General features: G+C 34.3%; 1 protein-coding gene across 2 annotated transcripts in view; it reads right to left on the bottom strand.

Moving 5' to 3' along the window:
• Nucleotides 1-2,730: 2,730 nt before the first annotated feature.
• CDH7 (cadherin 7) overlaps nt 2,731-16,228 on the bottom strand; it is a 129,979-nt gene continuing 116,481 nt past the window's right edge. For both annotated transcript variants that reach the window (XM_031003575.3, XM_004059526.5), the window contains exon 12: nt 2,731-4,965. In XM_031003575.3, the coding sequence (XP_030859435.1) occupies nt 4,472-4,965 (494 nt within the window). In that variant the 3' untranslated portion in view covers nt 2,731-4,471. The remainder of the gene's footprint in view (nt 4,966-16,228) is intronic.

Genomic DNA, 16,228 nt, shown 5'->3' with positions numbered 1-16,228 from the left:
AAAGCAGAGGCACACATCCTTTTCAGTTACATTCTAAGCCAGTAGAAGTTATCATAACAATGAAAAAGTGTCAGAATGCAACACACACTGCCTGTCTTGATTTGCTTGAAAAATTTCCCACAGAATTATACGTTACAATGTCGGCCAAATCACAGCCTTAAACATCTCCCATTTTTCTTAAGGGCTTATCCCACTCTTCTGAAATAATTTCAATTACATTTAAAATGCAAATGCTATTATTCCTTTCTTGTTCTTTATTATATCCAGCCAACTAACATGATTGTATTAGCTTTCATTGCCAACTTTCATACACCGTCATATATACACACAATATACATTATTAATAATTAAAAAATAAACATACACTAACAGAAAATAAATTGGTTTATCTATTATTTGTCATATATATTTCACTTGCCTCCAGGCATCGTGGACCAGAAAGAGTTAAAAAATAAGTTGAAGCTTTCATCAACTTCAATTGGATTAGGTCAACTGTAAATAAAACTTTAAATGGTGACTTGGAAAATAATTAGGGTTATTATTAGAACAGTTTGTAAGTGAATACATGTTAAATTGAAAATCTGAAGATTAATATTTACAGCTAGTGCTTTAAAACTTTAACATGTTTAAACTAAATCATTTAGCTTCTTGCAGTTTGTTTAGCTTAGCTTATTTTAAGCTGCTTTAGATTTTATATTTCAATATAAATGCTAACACTATTTGCATTTGTATTTCTTGGGCATGTGGAGCACTTCACAAATATCATTCCTACATTGTGTAACTATGCCGTTGACATGAAAATAATTGCCTATGTCTACCATCCAATGTAGTAAATGTAATTGTGCATGAAGATAAAATAATTTAAAACTTCCTCAGAGGGCAGAGTGAAAAGTCAGCTACCATTACTTAACCACTACTACCTCCTGCATGTATCTTGTAGACAACTAACCTTAATTGTAGTCATGAACAGAGCTTCCTGGCAAATAAAGATATTTACCAGATCCCAGATCTGGTGATTGCTTGTAGAAAAATCAAAAATCTACTTATTGCCTGCAAATTACTACCTAATTTTTTCTTGATGTCTCTTTCCTGATTTTGTTCCTTAGCTGGCTGATCTTGGAATATTTCTTTGAGAGACTAATTTGTGAATTCAGATTGATAATTTAGGCTTGATCTCCAGAAATCCATTTTCTTAAGATTTGATTTTTATATTTTTATGTTGATTTTTAATAATGCAATGGTGACAATTCAGATTAAGGGCTTGGGTGTATTTCCTTGACATAGACAGTAACAAGTAAAATGCATCTGATTTTTCAATAAATTAAACTGTTCAAAATGGGCATAATTTGGCACACCCTGAGTTTCTATTGATGCTGCTGTATGGACAAGTGGAAAATAATTAAATATATTGACTTCTTGAACTATTATCTCTACTTGAAATTTAGCCATTGTTTTCCATAAAGAAGTGACTCCTCTCCCTGTCTACAAGAAGCTCCAAGGATTTCACATCAGGAAATCACTACCACATACATTGATATTTAGTAGTAAAATATACCATAAATTCCTTTCATGTCATTATTTTAAATCATATAAATTCATACTATATTTACAATTATGACATTTCATTTTATAAAATAATTTAAGCAGTAGAGTGCTGGTAAATGTTTAACAACTTGTTCTCCAGAGAAAAGGGTAGTGTTTGTTGATTACTGTTGTGGTCCAAATAATCCCACCAAGGCTGACATCAACCTACCAAAATGGTATCACTGTACCTGGAGTTGGGAAGAGATATGCAGAACTAGTTCCTGTGAGCTCATTCTAGTTGGTTTCAGTATAATACTGAATTTAAGCAACTTGATAATATATATTTATTTAAATGATATTTGGAGAATTTTCCAACTAGACTTAATATTAATTTTATCAATCAGCTCTTCAATCACTGTTTTTAAAACAAAGCCTATATCTCAAGTATTGACAGTCATCATATACAGCATTAGATTTCAGAAGAAAAAAGAAAACTAAAATAAGCAACGGCAAAAAATTTACTACTATTACAATTAAGCTTAGAATACTTCATATAAATACTACCTATAGTAGGAACATTCTTCCAGCCATCTCAAAAATTTTTTAAATTAATTTTTTAATTAAAAAATACCACTGAATGAAATGTAATACTGTATTCATATAATCATCCACACGTAAATAGCAATTGGGTATATGCAATAATTTTAAATTATTATTTAAACGTGAACCTTTCTTTTTCCAATCTATCATTGGTAACCATTTGAAAAAATTAATGAGAAAAAAACACACATTTTAAAAGCAGAAAAAGCAGGGTGAATGATGTATGTTCCTTTTCTAAAATACATCGACACCTCCGTTTAGTGGTATGTGAAACAATCAGCAGTTTTGACATCATCCAAATGTACTAAACTATTTCATCTTCTTGCAGACAACAAGGGGATTATTACAAACTGTTTTTTCAGCACCTTGCTGACTTAACAACTCTGTAATTCCTGCTCCACACTCTGATTTTATTGAACTGGGTAAATACACGTGTTTTTTGTTTGTTTGTTGGTTTAGTTTGAAAAACTTGCATGTGTGATTAAAAGTTATGAACAGTATCTTTCACTGTTATAATTTTTTAAAATATATATGCATATTAATACAGCAAGAAGTATATCTATATAGTCATAAAACAGTGTCTACAAAACTCTATTCAAATTAAAGAACTGTTTGCAGGTAATCAAATTTATTGGATTATTTATATTTATGAAGTTGAAGGCCACTTTTACATACTTCATTTCTAAAGTTGGGCTGCAAGTTTACAGAATCCTACATAGTTCTTCTTTGTGTAATCAACATATTAATATTCTAATTCCACTGTCTACCTTTCAAAAAGCACTTTTAGAACATGATTCTCTACACAGTGTTTACTATCTGTAAATGTATTAGGAACCCAACAATGAATTATTTTTAAAAGGAGAAAGGAAGGAAAAAATAAATCCATTCTTACTTGAATGTATATGCACATTAAACTAGTATTAATCTAGGAAAAATAATAGGTAGAAACATCATTTTGGTCATGAAAGTCATACTCTAACAAGCTCAACTCAAACTTAAACACATGATGACTTGCAATTGCCTTCCTTCCTTTGGCACATCTAAACCACACAGAATTCATACATTGCTTGGTTAATTCTTGAGGGACATATTTGCATCAGAATTTAAAGATGGATTTTAATTTTTATAACATTATATTAAGACTTTTAAAAACTCAATATTTTACTCAATATGTTTGCAGCAAGAAAGTTTGTGTTCTTGAAAGTCTTTGGAGCATGTGGAACTCATGATCTTGAAAAATAATTCTTGCATCAAAGAAAATCTCAATTCTCTCTGAAGTCTTTCTAAAATATAAATATTTTATTCCAATGTTTTGACATTCTAATGGCTCAGAAGAACAATTTATATGTCCTTGTAACTGTGCTCCTCTTTGAGATGTGAACTGCAACAGGGCTCAATTGCTTTACTATTAGTTCTCCATTTCCATGCTTCATTTCCTTCATGTAGCTCAGGCTGGAGAAAAATCAGCATGTTCTGATGAGTTTAATACTATGAGGCAGTATGATGGACCTGAATTTAGTGGAGATTGGAGCTCCAAAATAAATACAACACCATGTGTCAAATAAAAAAGAAAAGATATTCTCCTGTACAAATCAGAAGAGATAATAAAAATCAATGAATAGACAGCAACTTTTTTTTTAATCATACCTACACAAGCATCTCAAAACTATCAAATTATTTACCTTTTTCTTATTTGGAACACTTCATAATTTATTGGATAAACAATGGTTTATATTGCCTTAAACTAAATTTTACTGGCTTTTGTGGTAGGGTTTTCAGTTAGGAAGGAATTTCTGGGAATTTATATATTCCTAAATAAAATATTTCTGTTAAGAGCAATATAATTCTGTTGGATTCTATAATATAGTAAGCTATAAGCATCTCTGTAAATTAAATTTGTCCCAAGTTTTGATATGCAACAAGTTCCAGGGTTTTTCAATAGCTCATCATGTTCTATTCCTCTCAATGACAGTACCATGAAGGTATGTACAGGGCATCTTTGACTCACTGACAACACAGGGCACTACTTTCTCATAGAGGTTTGGTGCCTTTGCAGGTATATGAGAGTTGCTATCTATTCACAAACCGCTGAGCATTTATTTTTATCAAAAAACCTTCAAATGCTCAGAGTCTGTGGTCAGTGCAGTCCCTTAGATAAGTCTAATGAAGATATGCCTCACCAAGGCAGAAATCTAAACAATTAAAAATGGAGAAATATTTACAACCATCTGTCTCCAGCAAGGGGAGTTCTTGTTTTCTGTATGTAGTGGTTTATTATTTTATTTCATTTTATTTTATTTTTTGCTGTTACTTCTTCTTCAGTACATTTCGAATTAAGGTTCCAAGGCTATGAGTACAAACTCTCTTGGCCAGTCCCATACATGTCCGCGAGTCGTTTAAAGCGAGGTCCCCAGTCACTTAGGTAGTCATAGTTCTGATCAGAGTTTGAGCTGATGGAATCTAAAGAGCTGAGTGATTCAGCAACTGAGCCATTTCCTTCAAAAGCATATGTCTGCAGGGAGTCATAAGGAGGAGCACCAGGATCAACATCGGCTTCTTTTAATCTTTCCCAAATAAATTCCCTAAAGATGACATTATCTGGGATGCCTTTAAAAGCTGGTCGACTCAGGAATTGAATTTCTGGAGTCACATCCCTCCGGGTCTTGGTGTCTCGGATGACGTTGAGGTTTCTCAGTGCAGCCATGTCAAACGCTTCCGTGTCCTCCTCTCCCCCGCCCTCGTCATCGTATCTCACAATATTTTCTCTGATGTCTCTTTCTTCGTCAAAAATAAGGGGCTCTTTTTTCCGTCTTCTCATAGTGACGATAAGGAGGATCAACACTGAAACAATGAGACAGGAAGAGAAAGTTTCAGTAAACTCACCCATTGCCCCACGTCATGGTAAAATTAGGCCTAGGACGCTGAGTTACAGGTTTTCTTCCCTTTAAAGAGAACTGAATTGGCCACCTACTTCCACGAGGATTCACAGCGGTAGATGTGCTAAAATTGCTAAAGTGGCTTTAAAAATAGAACACTTTTATACATCAAGGAACCCTTTTCCACACCTGTTCAGAACTGATGTCTTCCTCTTTAACGTAACCTCCAATGTATTTGATAGCAGAAATTGAAGGGCCAGTTCATAATAAATATAATCATTTCAAAGCCAGGAAACACAAAGGGATTTTTTTGAACTCCTTAATTGCTGGAAAGGCAAATTGAAATTCATAAATGTTTTGTGTCTAATTTAACAACTGCAATTTCAGAAAGAAATGGATTATAGCACTCGGTCAGGTTCTTTGAAGAAATGCCTACTCCTTCTCTATGAAAGTCAACTGTTAAGTAAAATCCAGCATGTCAGGCCATTTACAAAGATTAAAAGCTTCTCTATAATAAATTGAGTCCCACTTTCATGTATAAAATACTGAACTTGGTCTTTATCCATTATACCTACAGACAGAATACAAGCTGTGAGATTTTCAGCAACTGTCAAAGATAAATTTAAGAAATGAATCACCCCTTTAATGTTAGGAATTTATCTTCCTATATCAAAACTAAAAATCACATCTTAAAGCAGGAGGTTGCACTGTAAAGCAAATAAGAACAACTACACTGGTTATTTGGGGGACTTAAACAAACAATGTATTCTGTGCATTTTTCACTAGTATACACAAATAAGGAAAGTGCTCTGGCCTCTGAGTGACTGCATGCTCCTTGAATTGGGAATACATTTGATTTCATTGCTACTTCAACTAAACTACAATGAAATAAAAAGAGTATTGTTGAATTTTGGAATTTAAAAATATGTAAAGTAATGAATTACCTTTATTCATCTACAAATACCTTTTAACAATTTATATTGCATCAGCTTAAGATTTTTTCTGGAAAGTCTGAATAGCCCATAACGTACATTATATGGATTATCGTTTAGGGTATGTTATTGTCATCATATTTTTAAAAGCAGGCGTGAAATATTTTTAAAGTATCTTGTAAACTTTTTACTTTGGCATTAGGAACACTTTTGAAAATAAAAATATAAAACCATGAAGGACATCAACGTCCTTAACTGTAGTGTACTTAAATGCAGTAACCAGGGGTGAGACATACTCCATCCCCCACCTCAGTGTACTTTCAAAAACCAAAAAGCTGAGCACTTATTTAGTTTTAAATAAAATGAATTCATCTTCAGTAAAAATATATGCTTTCTTAAATGTCTGTTGGCTATCTGTGTTATCATCAACAGGAATGTGACTGATGAAAAAACTGTATTGGTGATCTGTGGAAATAGTTGTGAAAACAATTGTTTTTTTGTGGCACTTTTTCCTTTTCCTTCCCACTGGACCCTACTGCACTGCTCTTCTCATAAGCTTTACACTTCATGGATGGCCTACAGTTCAGAAACTGATACATTTCTGAGCTTTTCTGGCCACCTTCTCATGCTGCATTGGCACAGATATCCCTGCTGTCTTTGTTTTTGCTCCTGTTTACTTCATTTGAATGTTTTCAACCAGCTTCACCAAAAGGGCATATATGTACTAGGTTGATGCAAAAGTAACTGTGGTTTTTGCAATTCAGGTAATAGCAAAAATCACAATTACTTTTGCACCAACCTAAGTTCAAAAGTTACTGCTTGTATATCTTTCTGTTCCCATAAGTAGTCTGGTATTCACCTTCCTTCCCTGTTAAGTGGATTGTCCTTTCTTGTCTACTGAGAATTAGCACTTTCACCATTCTAATGCCTTGTAGTTCTCAAGGTACATGACAGAATGCTACAACAGGAGCTGCAGCTTTGGTGTCAGAAAGACCTTGTCCAACCTTCCTACATATTAGCTGTGTGATGTTGGAACAAGTAACTTTCAAACTAACTGAAATTAGCAATATATGATAATAATAGTCAACATCAATCTTCACAGTGTGGACTGAAGAGATAAAGAACATTGGAAATAATGTAAGTAGAGTTAGCAGAATTCCAGTTACTTATCAGTATGCAACAGAGCAGTTTGTTTTTAAGGTAACAAGCGAAGTAGAAAGTGTACCATATATGGCTAGGCATATGTACCAAAGATTAAATGGGAAATAGGAAAGGTGGTACAGTGAGAAATGAAGGTCTGCACACAGGACATATTATTTAACACTCACAACAATTCTCTGGGGTAGGTGTTTTTCCATTTGATGGTTGTCTTAGACACATAAAATAACCTGTCTAAATGTAATTAAATGCAATAGTGAGGGGTGAGGCATACTCCATCTCAGTCTGTCTTCAAAGCCCCCGCACTGTTTATAACACTGCATGCTTAGTACTTTCAAACAAGGTGACTAAAAAACAAAGGCTAAAGGTGACAAGTATGAAAGCTCAAAAGACAATTTGCTTGCTCAAGAAAGACAACAATTTTAAAAATACATGGATGAATAAACAATTATTTTATATTTATATAAAACTTTAGTTTCTGAAATTTTTCACATAGTTTCCCCAAAATGAAAGCAATTGTAGTAGAAAGAAAGTAGAACCCAGTAGGACTTCCTAGTGAGAAATCAAATTAAGTAAAGCATGGAATGAAGAGGGACGTTGAGAGAAAATAGTGATGGGATGCACAGATGGAGGCAGGTAGAAATAAGACACCTGTTACACATATTGAACAGCATAATTAAGGAGGAGAAATGTCCAGTTGAGAACAAAAGGGTGTAAGAAATGAATGAGTATGAGAGTCAGTAAGGGTATAAAGAGGGTAAGAACTATATAATAATTAGACGGTCTCTTAATTTAAATCAATGTCTAAGTAGACAAAACATTTCAAAATTATAAATTCTTTAATTATAATAAATTTTGTCATAAATATATTGCTATATATAGTATATATCAATTATTTCTTATATTCTATTGTAAATGTATTTCATGCTACTGATAAACTTGACTTCTGATTCTCAGGTCTTCAATCAAAGTAAAACTCTTCAGCGCCTGTGGGTATACCAGCCGTAAGGTACAATACACATCAAGGATATTAATGTGTTATGCAGTTTGCTTTATTTCCCAATCTTGTCCAAGGCAAAGAAAAACATGGTATTTTGGAAGGTTAGATAATTTAACGTTTGAATGATCTCGGAAAATATTAATTTCTAACCATGTAAGCGCATATAAAAAATAGAATTTAATGTTTACATAGAACAAGAATTAACTATTCTTCATAGACTCTGGTGCTAATCACTGTATTAAGAAGAATACTCTGCCTAAGTAAGCAGAAGATTATATATTTTAAGAGGTTTTATCATTTCTCTTTTGTGTCATATGACCTCTACTTCTGAGTGGAAATAAAAGAAAAGATTTAGGTCTAGCTGAAATTTAGCCATGTGTAACACTTAGATTGTTCTGGTTGTTCAGGAATTTACATATCTGTTTAACAAAAATATGTTAACCATTTATTATATGCATTAGGTATTGTAGTGTAATGTTGCTCATAGAAGCAGACATATAACATTTACTCATGGACCTTACGATTCGTGGGACCAACAGATATTGATTCAAACATTAAAATAAATAAATGTAAAAGTAGAATTGTAATAATTACTCCAAAAGAGGGAAACATGATCTTATAAAGAAGTGTACTAGGGGAAATAGATACAGATGAGAAAGACTTAACTGATGATAACTGGAGGCTGAGGGTAGGGACAGGAAGATGTGATATGGAAGAACATGCTTGGTACAGTGACGACAGTGAGCAAATATTTGAGGCCAATGTGGCTGGAGGGCAAAGAAAGAGGTGAGGTAAGGTTGGAGCTGTAGGCACGAGTCAGGCCCTACAGGTCCAAGAACAAACATATTTTAAGGACTGCATGATATAATCAGATTGTTTCAAAAAAATAAATAAAAATCATTCTTACTGGACCAAGGAGAGGAAGATAGGGGAGAAGATGTCACAAAAGAAGTTAGAGTGCTATTACAGCAGTAAAAGTATGATGCAGGCCTAAATTTCTGATTTTGGAATTCAGTCTTACAACATTCAATTCAACATTTTCTGAGCATTCTAGCAGGTAGGAAATAGTGCTGGATATTGGCAAAAGCATATCAAGAGAGGGTTCCTACAAATAAGCAGTTCCAACACTGTTGACTGTATATTCACAGATAAGTACAGTATGAATCTTAGTGCAATTCACTGTAAGAATATACAGACACGCACAGGCGCAGAGAAATATGCAGAAAAGAGAATTACAAGAATAAAATTATATAAAACTACAACACCCTACTGCGAACTATTTTACAAATTTCATGCAATTCTTTACACTCTTTTGAACTGATGTGTTGTCAGTTTTATTGTTATTTTATTTTTATTTTTTGGAGACAGAGTCTCACTTTGTCACCCAGGCTGAAGTGCAGCGGTAGGATCTCAGCTCACTGTATCCTCGACCTCTTGGGCTCAAGCAATATTCCTGCCTCAGCACTCCCAAGTAGCTGAGACTACAGCCATGCACCACCACACATGGCTATTTTTTGTACAGACAGGGTTTCACCATATTGCCCAGGCTGGTCTCGAACTCCTTGAGCTCAATGGAGTTTTGCCATTTTGCCCAGGCTGGTCTTGAGCTCCTTGAGCTCAAGTGATCCTCCTGCCTTGGTCTTCCAAAGCGTTAGCATTACAGGTGTGAGCCACCACGCCCGGCCTTTTTGTCAGTTTTAAATTAGTTTAAGTTGTCCAGCAATTGGATAGAATCATTCTCCCAAAACCAAGATAAATAAAAGGAAGGGAATATGGAGAAAAATATTGATGTGTAAAACACACACCATACTACAAATTAGTGGGCACCTTTATTCTCAGCTTTACTGTGATCTTTGGCAGATGTCCATCTGCACAGTAAACTGGAAAACGATTTCTACTGGACTATCATCAAGTAACTGGAACATGATTTCTATTGGAGTATCATCAAGTCCTGTGGTCCTAACCAATCTCCCCACTTGATGATAACCATTGAAATTACTGGTCTCTACAATAAGTATCCCTTCTTTCCAATGAATGTATTCTATTATGAACTGTCATATCCTCTTAAAGATGGCAGACACTTCAGAAGTCACCTAGATTTGCTCTACAGCAGGGGTGTCCAATCTTTTGGCTTCCCTTGCCCACACTGGAAGAATTGTCTTGGGCCATACATAAAATACACTAACACTAATGATAGCTGATGACCTAAAAAAATTGCAAAAATATTTCATAATATATTAAGAAAGTGTACGAATTTGTGTTAGGCCAAACTCAAAGCCATCCTGGGCCACATGTGGCCCGCGGGCCTCAGGTTGAACAAGCTTGCTCCACATGCATGTGTAGTGTTCAGCTGGTCTGGAGTTCAAAACCTCGTTGTCATCCTGAGACCCCTACTCTGGATGTTCTGCGCTTGCAAATGTCAGAATTCTCAATATTCAGTTTTGGCACCCAGAAATAGCAGAATTCTGCCGATGTGATCTGATCATCACAAAATGGTACCATTGCTAAATAAGGCCACATATCTATATATACATGTATGAAATTATAAATATATATACATTTATATATGCATATATAAGTATATACATATAAAATATGCATATTTGAATTTTTTAATTTTTATGTATTTAGGGAGTAGAAGTGCAGATTTTTTTACATGCATTTATCTTGCAGTGGTGAAGTCTGGACTTTTGGTGTACATTACCCAAACAGTGAACATTGTACCCAACAGGCAGTTTTTCAACCCTTACTCCCCGTCAACTCTCCCACCTTTTGTAGTTTCCAATGTCTATTATTCCACCATGCTATATCCATGTGTATGCATTGTTTAGCTCCCACCTATAAATGAGAACATGAGGTATTTGGCTTTCTAAGGCTACTTATATTAAAGAGAAAGTAACTCCACTAATTTTTTTTAACATATTTAAAATGTCGAATTTGGTATCCTTTTAAAATCACTCAGTAATGTAAATTACATCCCACTAGGTTTTTTCCTAGCCTAAAACTCTGTAAAGAAAGTTTTTTAAAACCAAATTGGATAAATTTATATTTGTATCTGTTAAATATCACTTTCTTAAGTTTAATCCATTGTTTAGTGGCTACTATCACAGGTTTAAAGCCTAAATTCCATTTAATTCAATAATATTTTTAATGAGTACTGATTGCTAAAACTGTAAGCCATATGAAGGGCAGTGACTTTGCTTTCTACAGATTTACCCTAAGCACAAAGAATAATACATGATAGTAAGTATGTGCTCAATAAATATTTGATAAATGGATTAATAAATTATAGGCAAGGAAATGTGACTAGAAATACGTAGACTTGCTGGACTTGCCATCAACAAGCCCAACAGTTTGAATAAAAAATAAAGAGTTAAATATTATAGAATGAATTAAATATAAAGCAATATAAAATATGCTAGGAAAATATGGATGGGAAAGGGATTTCTGCCCAGGATTCTCAGAGAAAGTCCAACATAAGAGATGACATTTGAAATGTGACTTGAGGGATAAGTAAGTCTTTACCAAAAACACCATCATCTATATGGTCTCTTATGAACAATCATCATTTCTAATTAGCCATAAAATAGTCGTTTAAATTTTCGTTGTCTACCATAGTTGCCACTAGCTGCATGGGGCTACTGAGCACTTGGAATATGGCTATTCTTCATTGAGATATGCTCTAAGTGTAAAATAAACATATGATGTTCAAGACTTAAGTTTCTCTTTTTAAAAAAGTAAAATATTGTCTCAATAATCTTCATGGATTACATATTCAAATGATAATAGTTTTGTATAGTGTGTTTGAAATATATTATTAGCATTTAACAGTTTCTTTTTACTTTTTCTAATAAAGCTACGTGAAAATTTGAAATTACATATGCATTTCACACTGATGGTTCACAATAACTTTATTTTGGACAACTGATCTAAACAGAAGACTCAAACACCAGAATACTCTAATTGCATATGGTCTTAGAGGTATTCTCAGATTTATTGTCAAATGACATATTGAACAATAGGACAGCTATAATCAGTTTAATGATTAGTGTATCTACAAGGTATAGTTGAAAAATAATCTAATCAAAATAAAAAATCTGCCAGCACAATCTGGATGCAATTTCAATAATTTATTTTAAACAATCATCCACATTGATATGCAAGTATAACTTAGCCTTCCAAAAACTTTCTATTTTTTTAATTCTTCACCATTTATTGATCCTGTTGATTTACATGAAGTTTATTAAAAAATCTGTCTTTTTTTCCTATTGGGCACTAATTAAGTTTCAGTAATTTTTTTTTAATTTCAAAAATTGTTTAATTCTGTTTTTAAAATTTTTTAAAATTTTTATAGACATTTTAATTTTTTAAAATTAATTTTAATCTTTTTTTATTTTATTTTTCTCACTCTGTCACCCAGGCCAGAGTGATCATGGCTCACTGCAGCCTCAAACTCCTAGGCTCAAGCAATCCTCCTGCCTCAGCTTCCCGAGTAGCTGGGACTTTGGGTGCATGCCACCATGCCTAGCTAATTGTTTTATTTTTTGTAGAGAAAGAGGTCTCATTTGTTGATCAGGCTGGTCTCAAACTCTGGCTTCAAGTGATCCTCTGGCCTCGTCCTCCCAAACTGCTGGGATTACAGTCATGAGCCATTGCTCCCAGCTTAATTTCCTTTTAATATTGAACTGAGCTTGAATTTTGTTGGCTTCAGATGGATCAGAAATAACCATGATGAAGAAACATGCTATCCCCACTCTTTTCAGGATCATCTTGAAACTCTCTCCACTATCTCCAGGCACACTATTCCATCAGAACTCAAAAAGGGAGGACATTAAGTGGAAACAGTTTCCTGAAATTTTCCAGCCAACAATTTATCTTCATATACCCTCAATATTATTAACTTTTATTTTATGTAAAAGTAGCCTACTCCACATTTCCACTTTCTTATATCCTGACTGCTCTCAAACCAGAGCAATCTGAGTTTTCCCTGCTATTTCCCAGGGACCAAGGCTACCAATGACTCACATTTTGCCAAATCCAATGAGCACTTTGTGGCCCTTTTTTTTACATGGCATGTGTGTCCTATTTGACACAGAACTTCATGAGAAATTGTGTGGGTCCGCTATCTTGAACTTACTCAATAGTAAACAATGCAGCTGCTTGCAGCCAGTTTAAAAGAAAATAAACAATTTTATCTTCTTCTTTCAAACCATGTTTTTTTGTAGCCGCTCTTTTCTAAGAAGTACTTACAGTAAATCTTCCTCAAGTTCCATACTTGGTTTCTTGGCTTTTCACCCCACATTCTTCCTAGGCAAGCCCAGTGAAACCCCAGGTTCAACTGCCTCTTGTATGGCAAGAGCTGATGTCTCTGACATCTAAATCTCTCATCTATCTCTTTGGATAACCAGACCATATTTTAAAATGACTACTCCTATTTTCGATAATGCAAATATATATACTCATCAGAATATAATAAATGTTCAAAACGGTAATTATTATCATTGTTATGATTTGTTATGACCACTTCCTTTACTGATAACAACTTTCTGTCCAATGGCTCTCACTCATACACCATTCAAAATTTGTAAGTTTAATCTCATTAACGTTCCTCTGATTTGTTTCCTATTGTGTGCTCTTTTCTCAAGTAAGAAAATACCCAAACCAGAAACTCCAAGTTATCTTTGACTCCAGCTTCTTCATTTCCTCTTTGCTTCAACTCTCCATCACCGCATGCTCCACTCAAACAATTCTTCCTACTCACTGTAACCCAGAATATGCCTCAAGTCCTGTCCCTCAGCCCATGGCTCCTGACTATTTAAGGACCTCATCTGCTTTGCATACCTGTTATTCCATTTCCTGGATGTATGGAGGTAGGTGAGATCCTTTATTTCTCCTTGCCTCAGTTACCTGCTCTCCAAAATGAAAATAATAGTCTTTACCTCTTAGAAACCACTTCATAGTAACTTTATGAAGATTAAGTGAGTGTCTATTTGTAAAGGGCTTAAGTAGTGCTACCCACAGTAGGTGATATCTGTCTTTATTCAATAATAGGTCATACATTGTGGAATTTCTACAATAAATTCATATGATTCAGTTCCGAACTTTTTGGGTCTTGCTAAAATTTGAGTCATGTAATTCATACACAGATAAAATGTAAACTTTACCATGCTCTCACTTGTGATTTTGACGACCTCCTGTAATGTAGTTAATTTATCTGATATCTACTCTATTCTATCTAACTGACGGTAGAATAATGAATTATGGAGGATACTGGACCTATTCTTGAAGGGATTAAAATATGTGGAAAAGGTTGCAAAATTTTCAGTAGAGTGCGATAAATAATATTTATGGATTAAAAATACTGTCTCTATATGTGCCTTTGACAGGCCCCAATAATATACTGGTTAAGAAGACAGAGAGACGAAGATCACTACATTCAAAAGCTTTTATATTTGAGCAAAGAAAACAAACACATATAGTTACAAGTAAGTACTACAAAAGAAACAAATACTATGATGGAGAATAATGGTGTTTAGGACACTCCTGGGGAGATAACACTGAAGCTGAGGCATTAAAGATAATCTAAACTTGACAGGTGAAGGAATGCAGGAAGACTGTTTCAGGAGCAGGGTAGCACACTTGAAAATAATGGGAAGAAACGCATTGTGGGTCCTCCTACTGGTTGAGAGAAGGATCAGACAGCCTGATACCTTAGAGAGGTAAGCAGGTGGCCAAACATGCCTTGCTTTGTGGACCATGAGAAACATTTAGATTCCATGTAAGTGCATCTGAAATGTTTCAAGCAGAGACGTAAAATAATTTGTCTTAAAAAGGAAAGTGATAGGAAAAATGCAGGGGTACCACCACTGTCTGGTTGTTATCAGAAAAGGATGTCATCAGAAGTGGCATTTAAGCAAAGATCTGAAGGATGAGTGGATTTACGTGCTAAGGAATCTGAGGCTCATGCAGATCCCCAGTAACACAAGGCTAAAATTTTATCTTGCACTTATGGACCAACTCTACTACTTTTATTTTTGCAAAGGATAACTAAAGATTCATAATTGGTATGATCCAAGTGAGTGACTGAGATATCAACTGTAACATTTAACTGAATTTTAAACTGATAAATAAAATATCTCTGACATCTCTTCTGCAATATTTTCTCCATCTACCTTTAGTCATATATTCTATTTTTTTCTTAAGCCCTTATATAGTTCCATGGCTACTAATCTGCAAACATCATTTAAATTCTTTTAATCTGTGACACATCAATTTTTCTGAAGAGTTAAGGAGATAGACCAAATCTCAGAAAAATGTCCTAAAAATATAGCGCCTTGGGAAATAGAAAAAACAGGGTCTAATGGAGATAATCCTATGGGTAATAAAAATAAGTCAAATCAATTATTCTTTTCCACAATTCAGCACATTCAAATCATTCATGCTTCATTCAGCATGCATGTATAGAATGTTCTGTATGTGTCAGATCAGCATCTGATTAGCTGATATAAATAATGACAAAATAATGTTCAGTCCTTGCCTCTAAAAGCAGTCTACTGGAAGAGATGGACAAGGAGATAAACCAATTAAACAGACAAGTCAACCATGTCAGATGCTCAAAGACTGCTAGATGCAAGGTATTATGGGGTCCTTAGGAACAGCATCCAGCCTGGACTCAGAAGCCAAAGAAGTGAGTCTTCAATACAGAAAAAAAAAAAAAAAAAATTGACCCACTTGTAGATTCTGGGAAGAGGCATTCCAGGCAGAAAGACAAAGCAGAATGAGTCTTAGAAAAAGCAACGGATGCAATTTGACTAAAGTACACCAAGTAAGTAGAGAAAAATAAAGTCAAACTGGATGAGAGCTGTCTGGTACTGGAGAGTCTGTGATTTTAGTCTGTAGACAATGGGATTTCATGAAAATACGATTTTAAGCTGGGGTGTTTCAAAATCCCATTTATTTTTTAAAAGCTTACTCTGAAATACTGATGGATTGGTTCTGATAGAGAATGGTAGAGTTGCCACAATTCAGGAGGAAAAAAAAAAAAAAAAGACCCTGGACAAAAATCAGGTGCAACAATAAGAGACAGAAACAAATTGATTCAAGGCCCAAAAACTAAAGTTAACAGTATGTGTGGACTA

The sequence above is a fragment of the Gorilla gorilla genome, chromosome 17 (genome assembly GCF_029281585.2).
Source record: "Gorilla gorilla gorilla isolate KB3781 chromosome 17, NHGRI_mGorGor1-v2.1_pri, whole genome shotgun sequence".
NCBI lineage: Eukaryota > Metazoa > Chordata > Mammalia > Primates > Hominidae > Gorilla > Gorilla gorilla.
The sequence above is the reverse complement of the archived record's forward strand: the minus strand, read 5'-3'. Positions and strand labels throughout refer to the sequence as shown.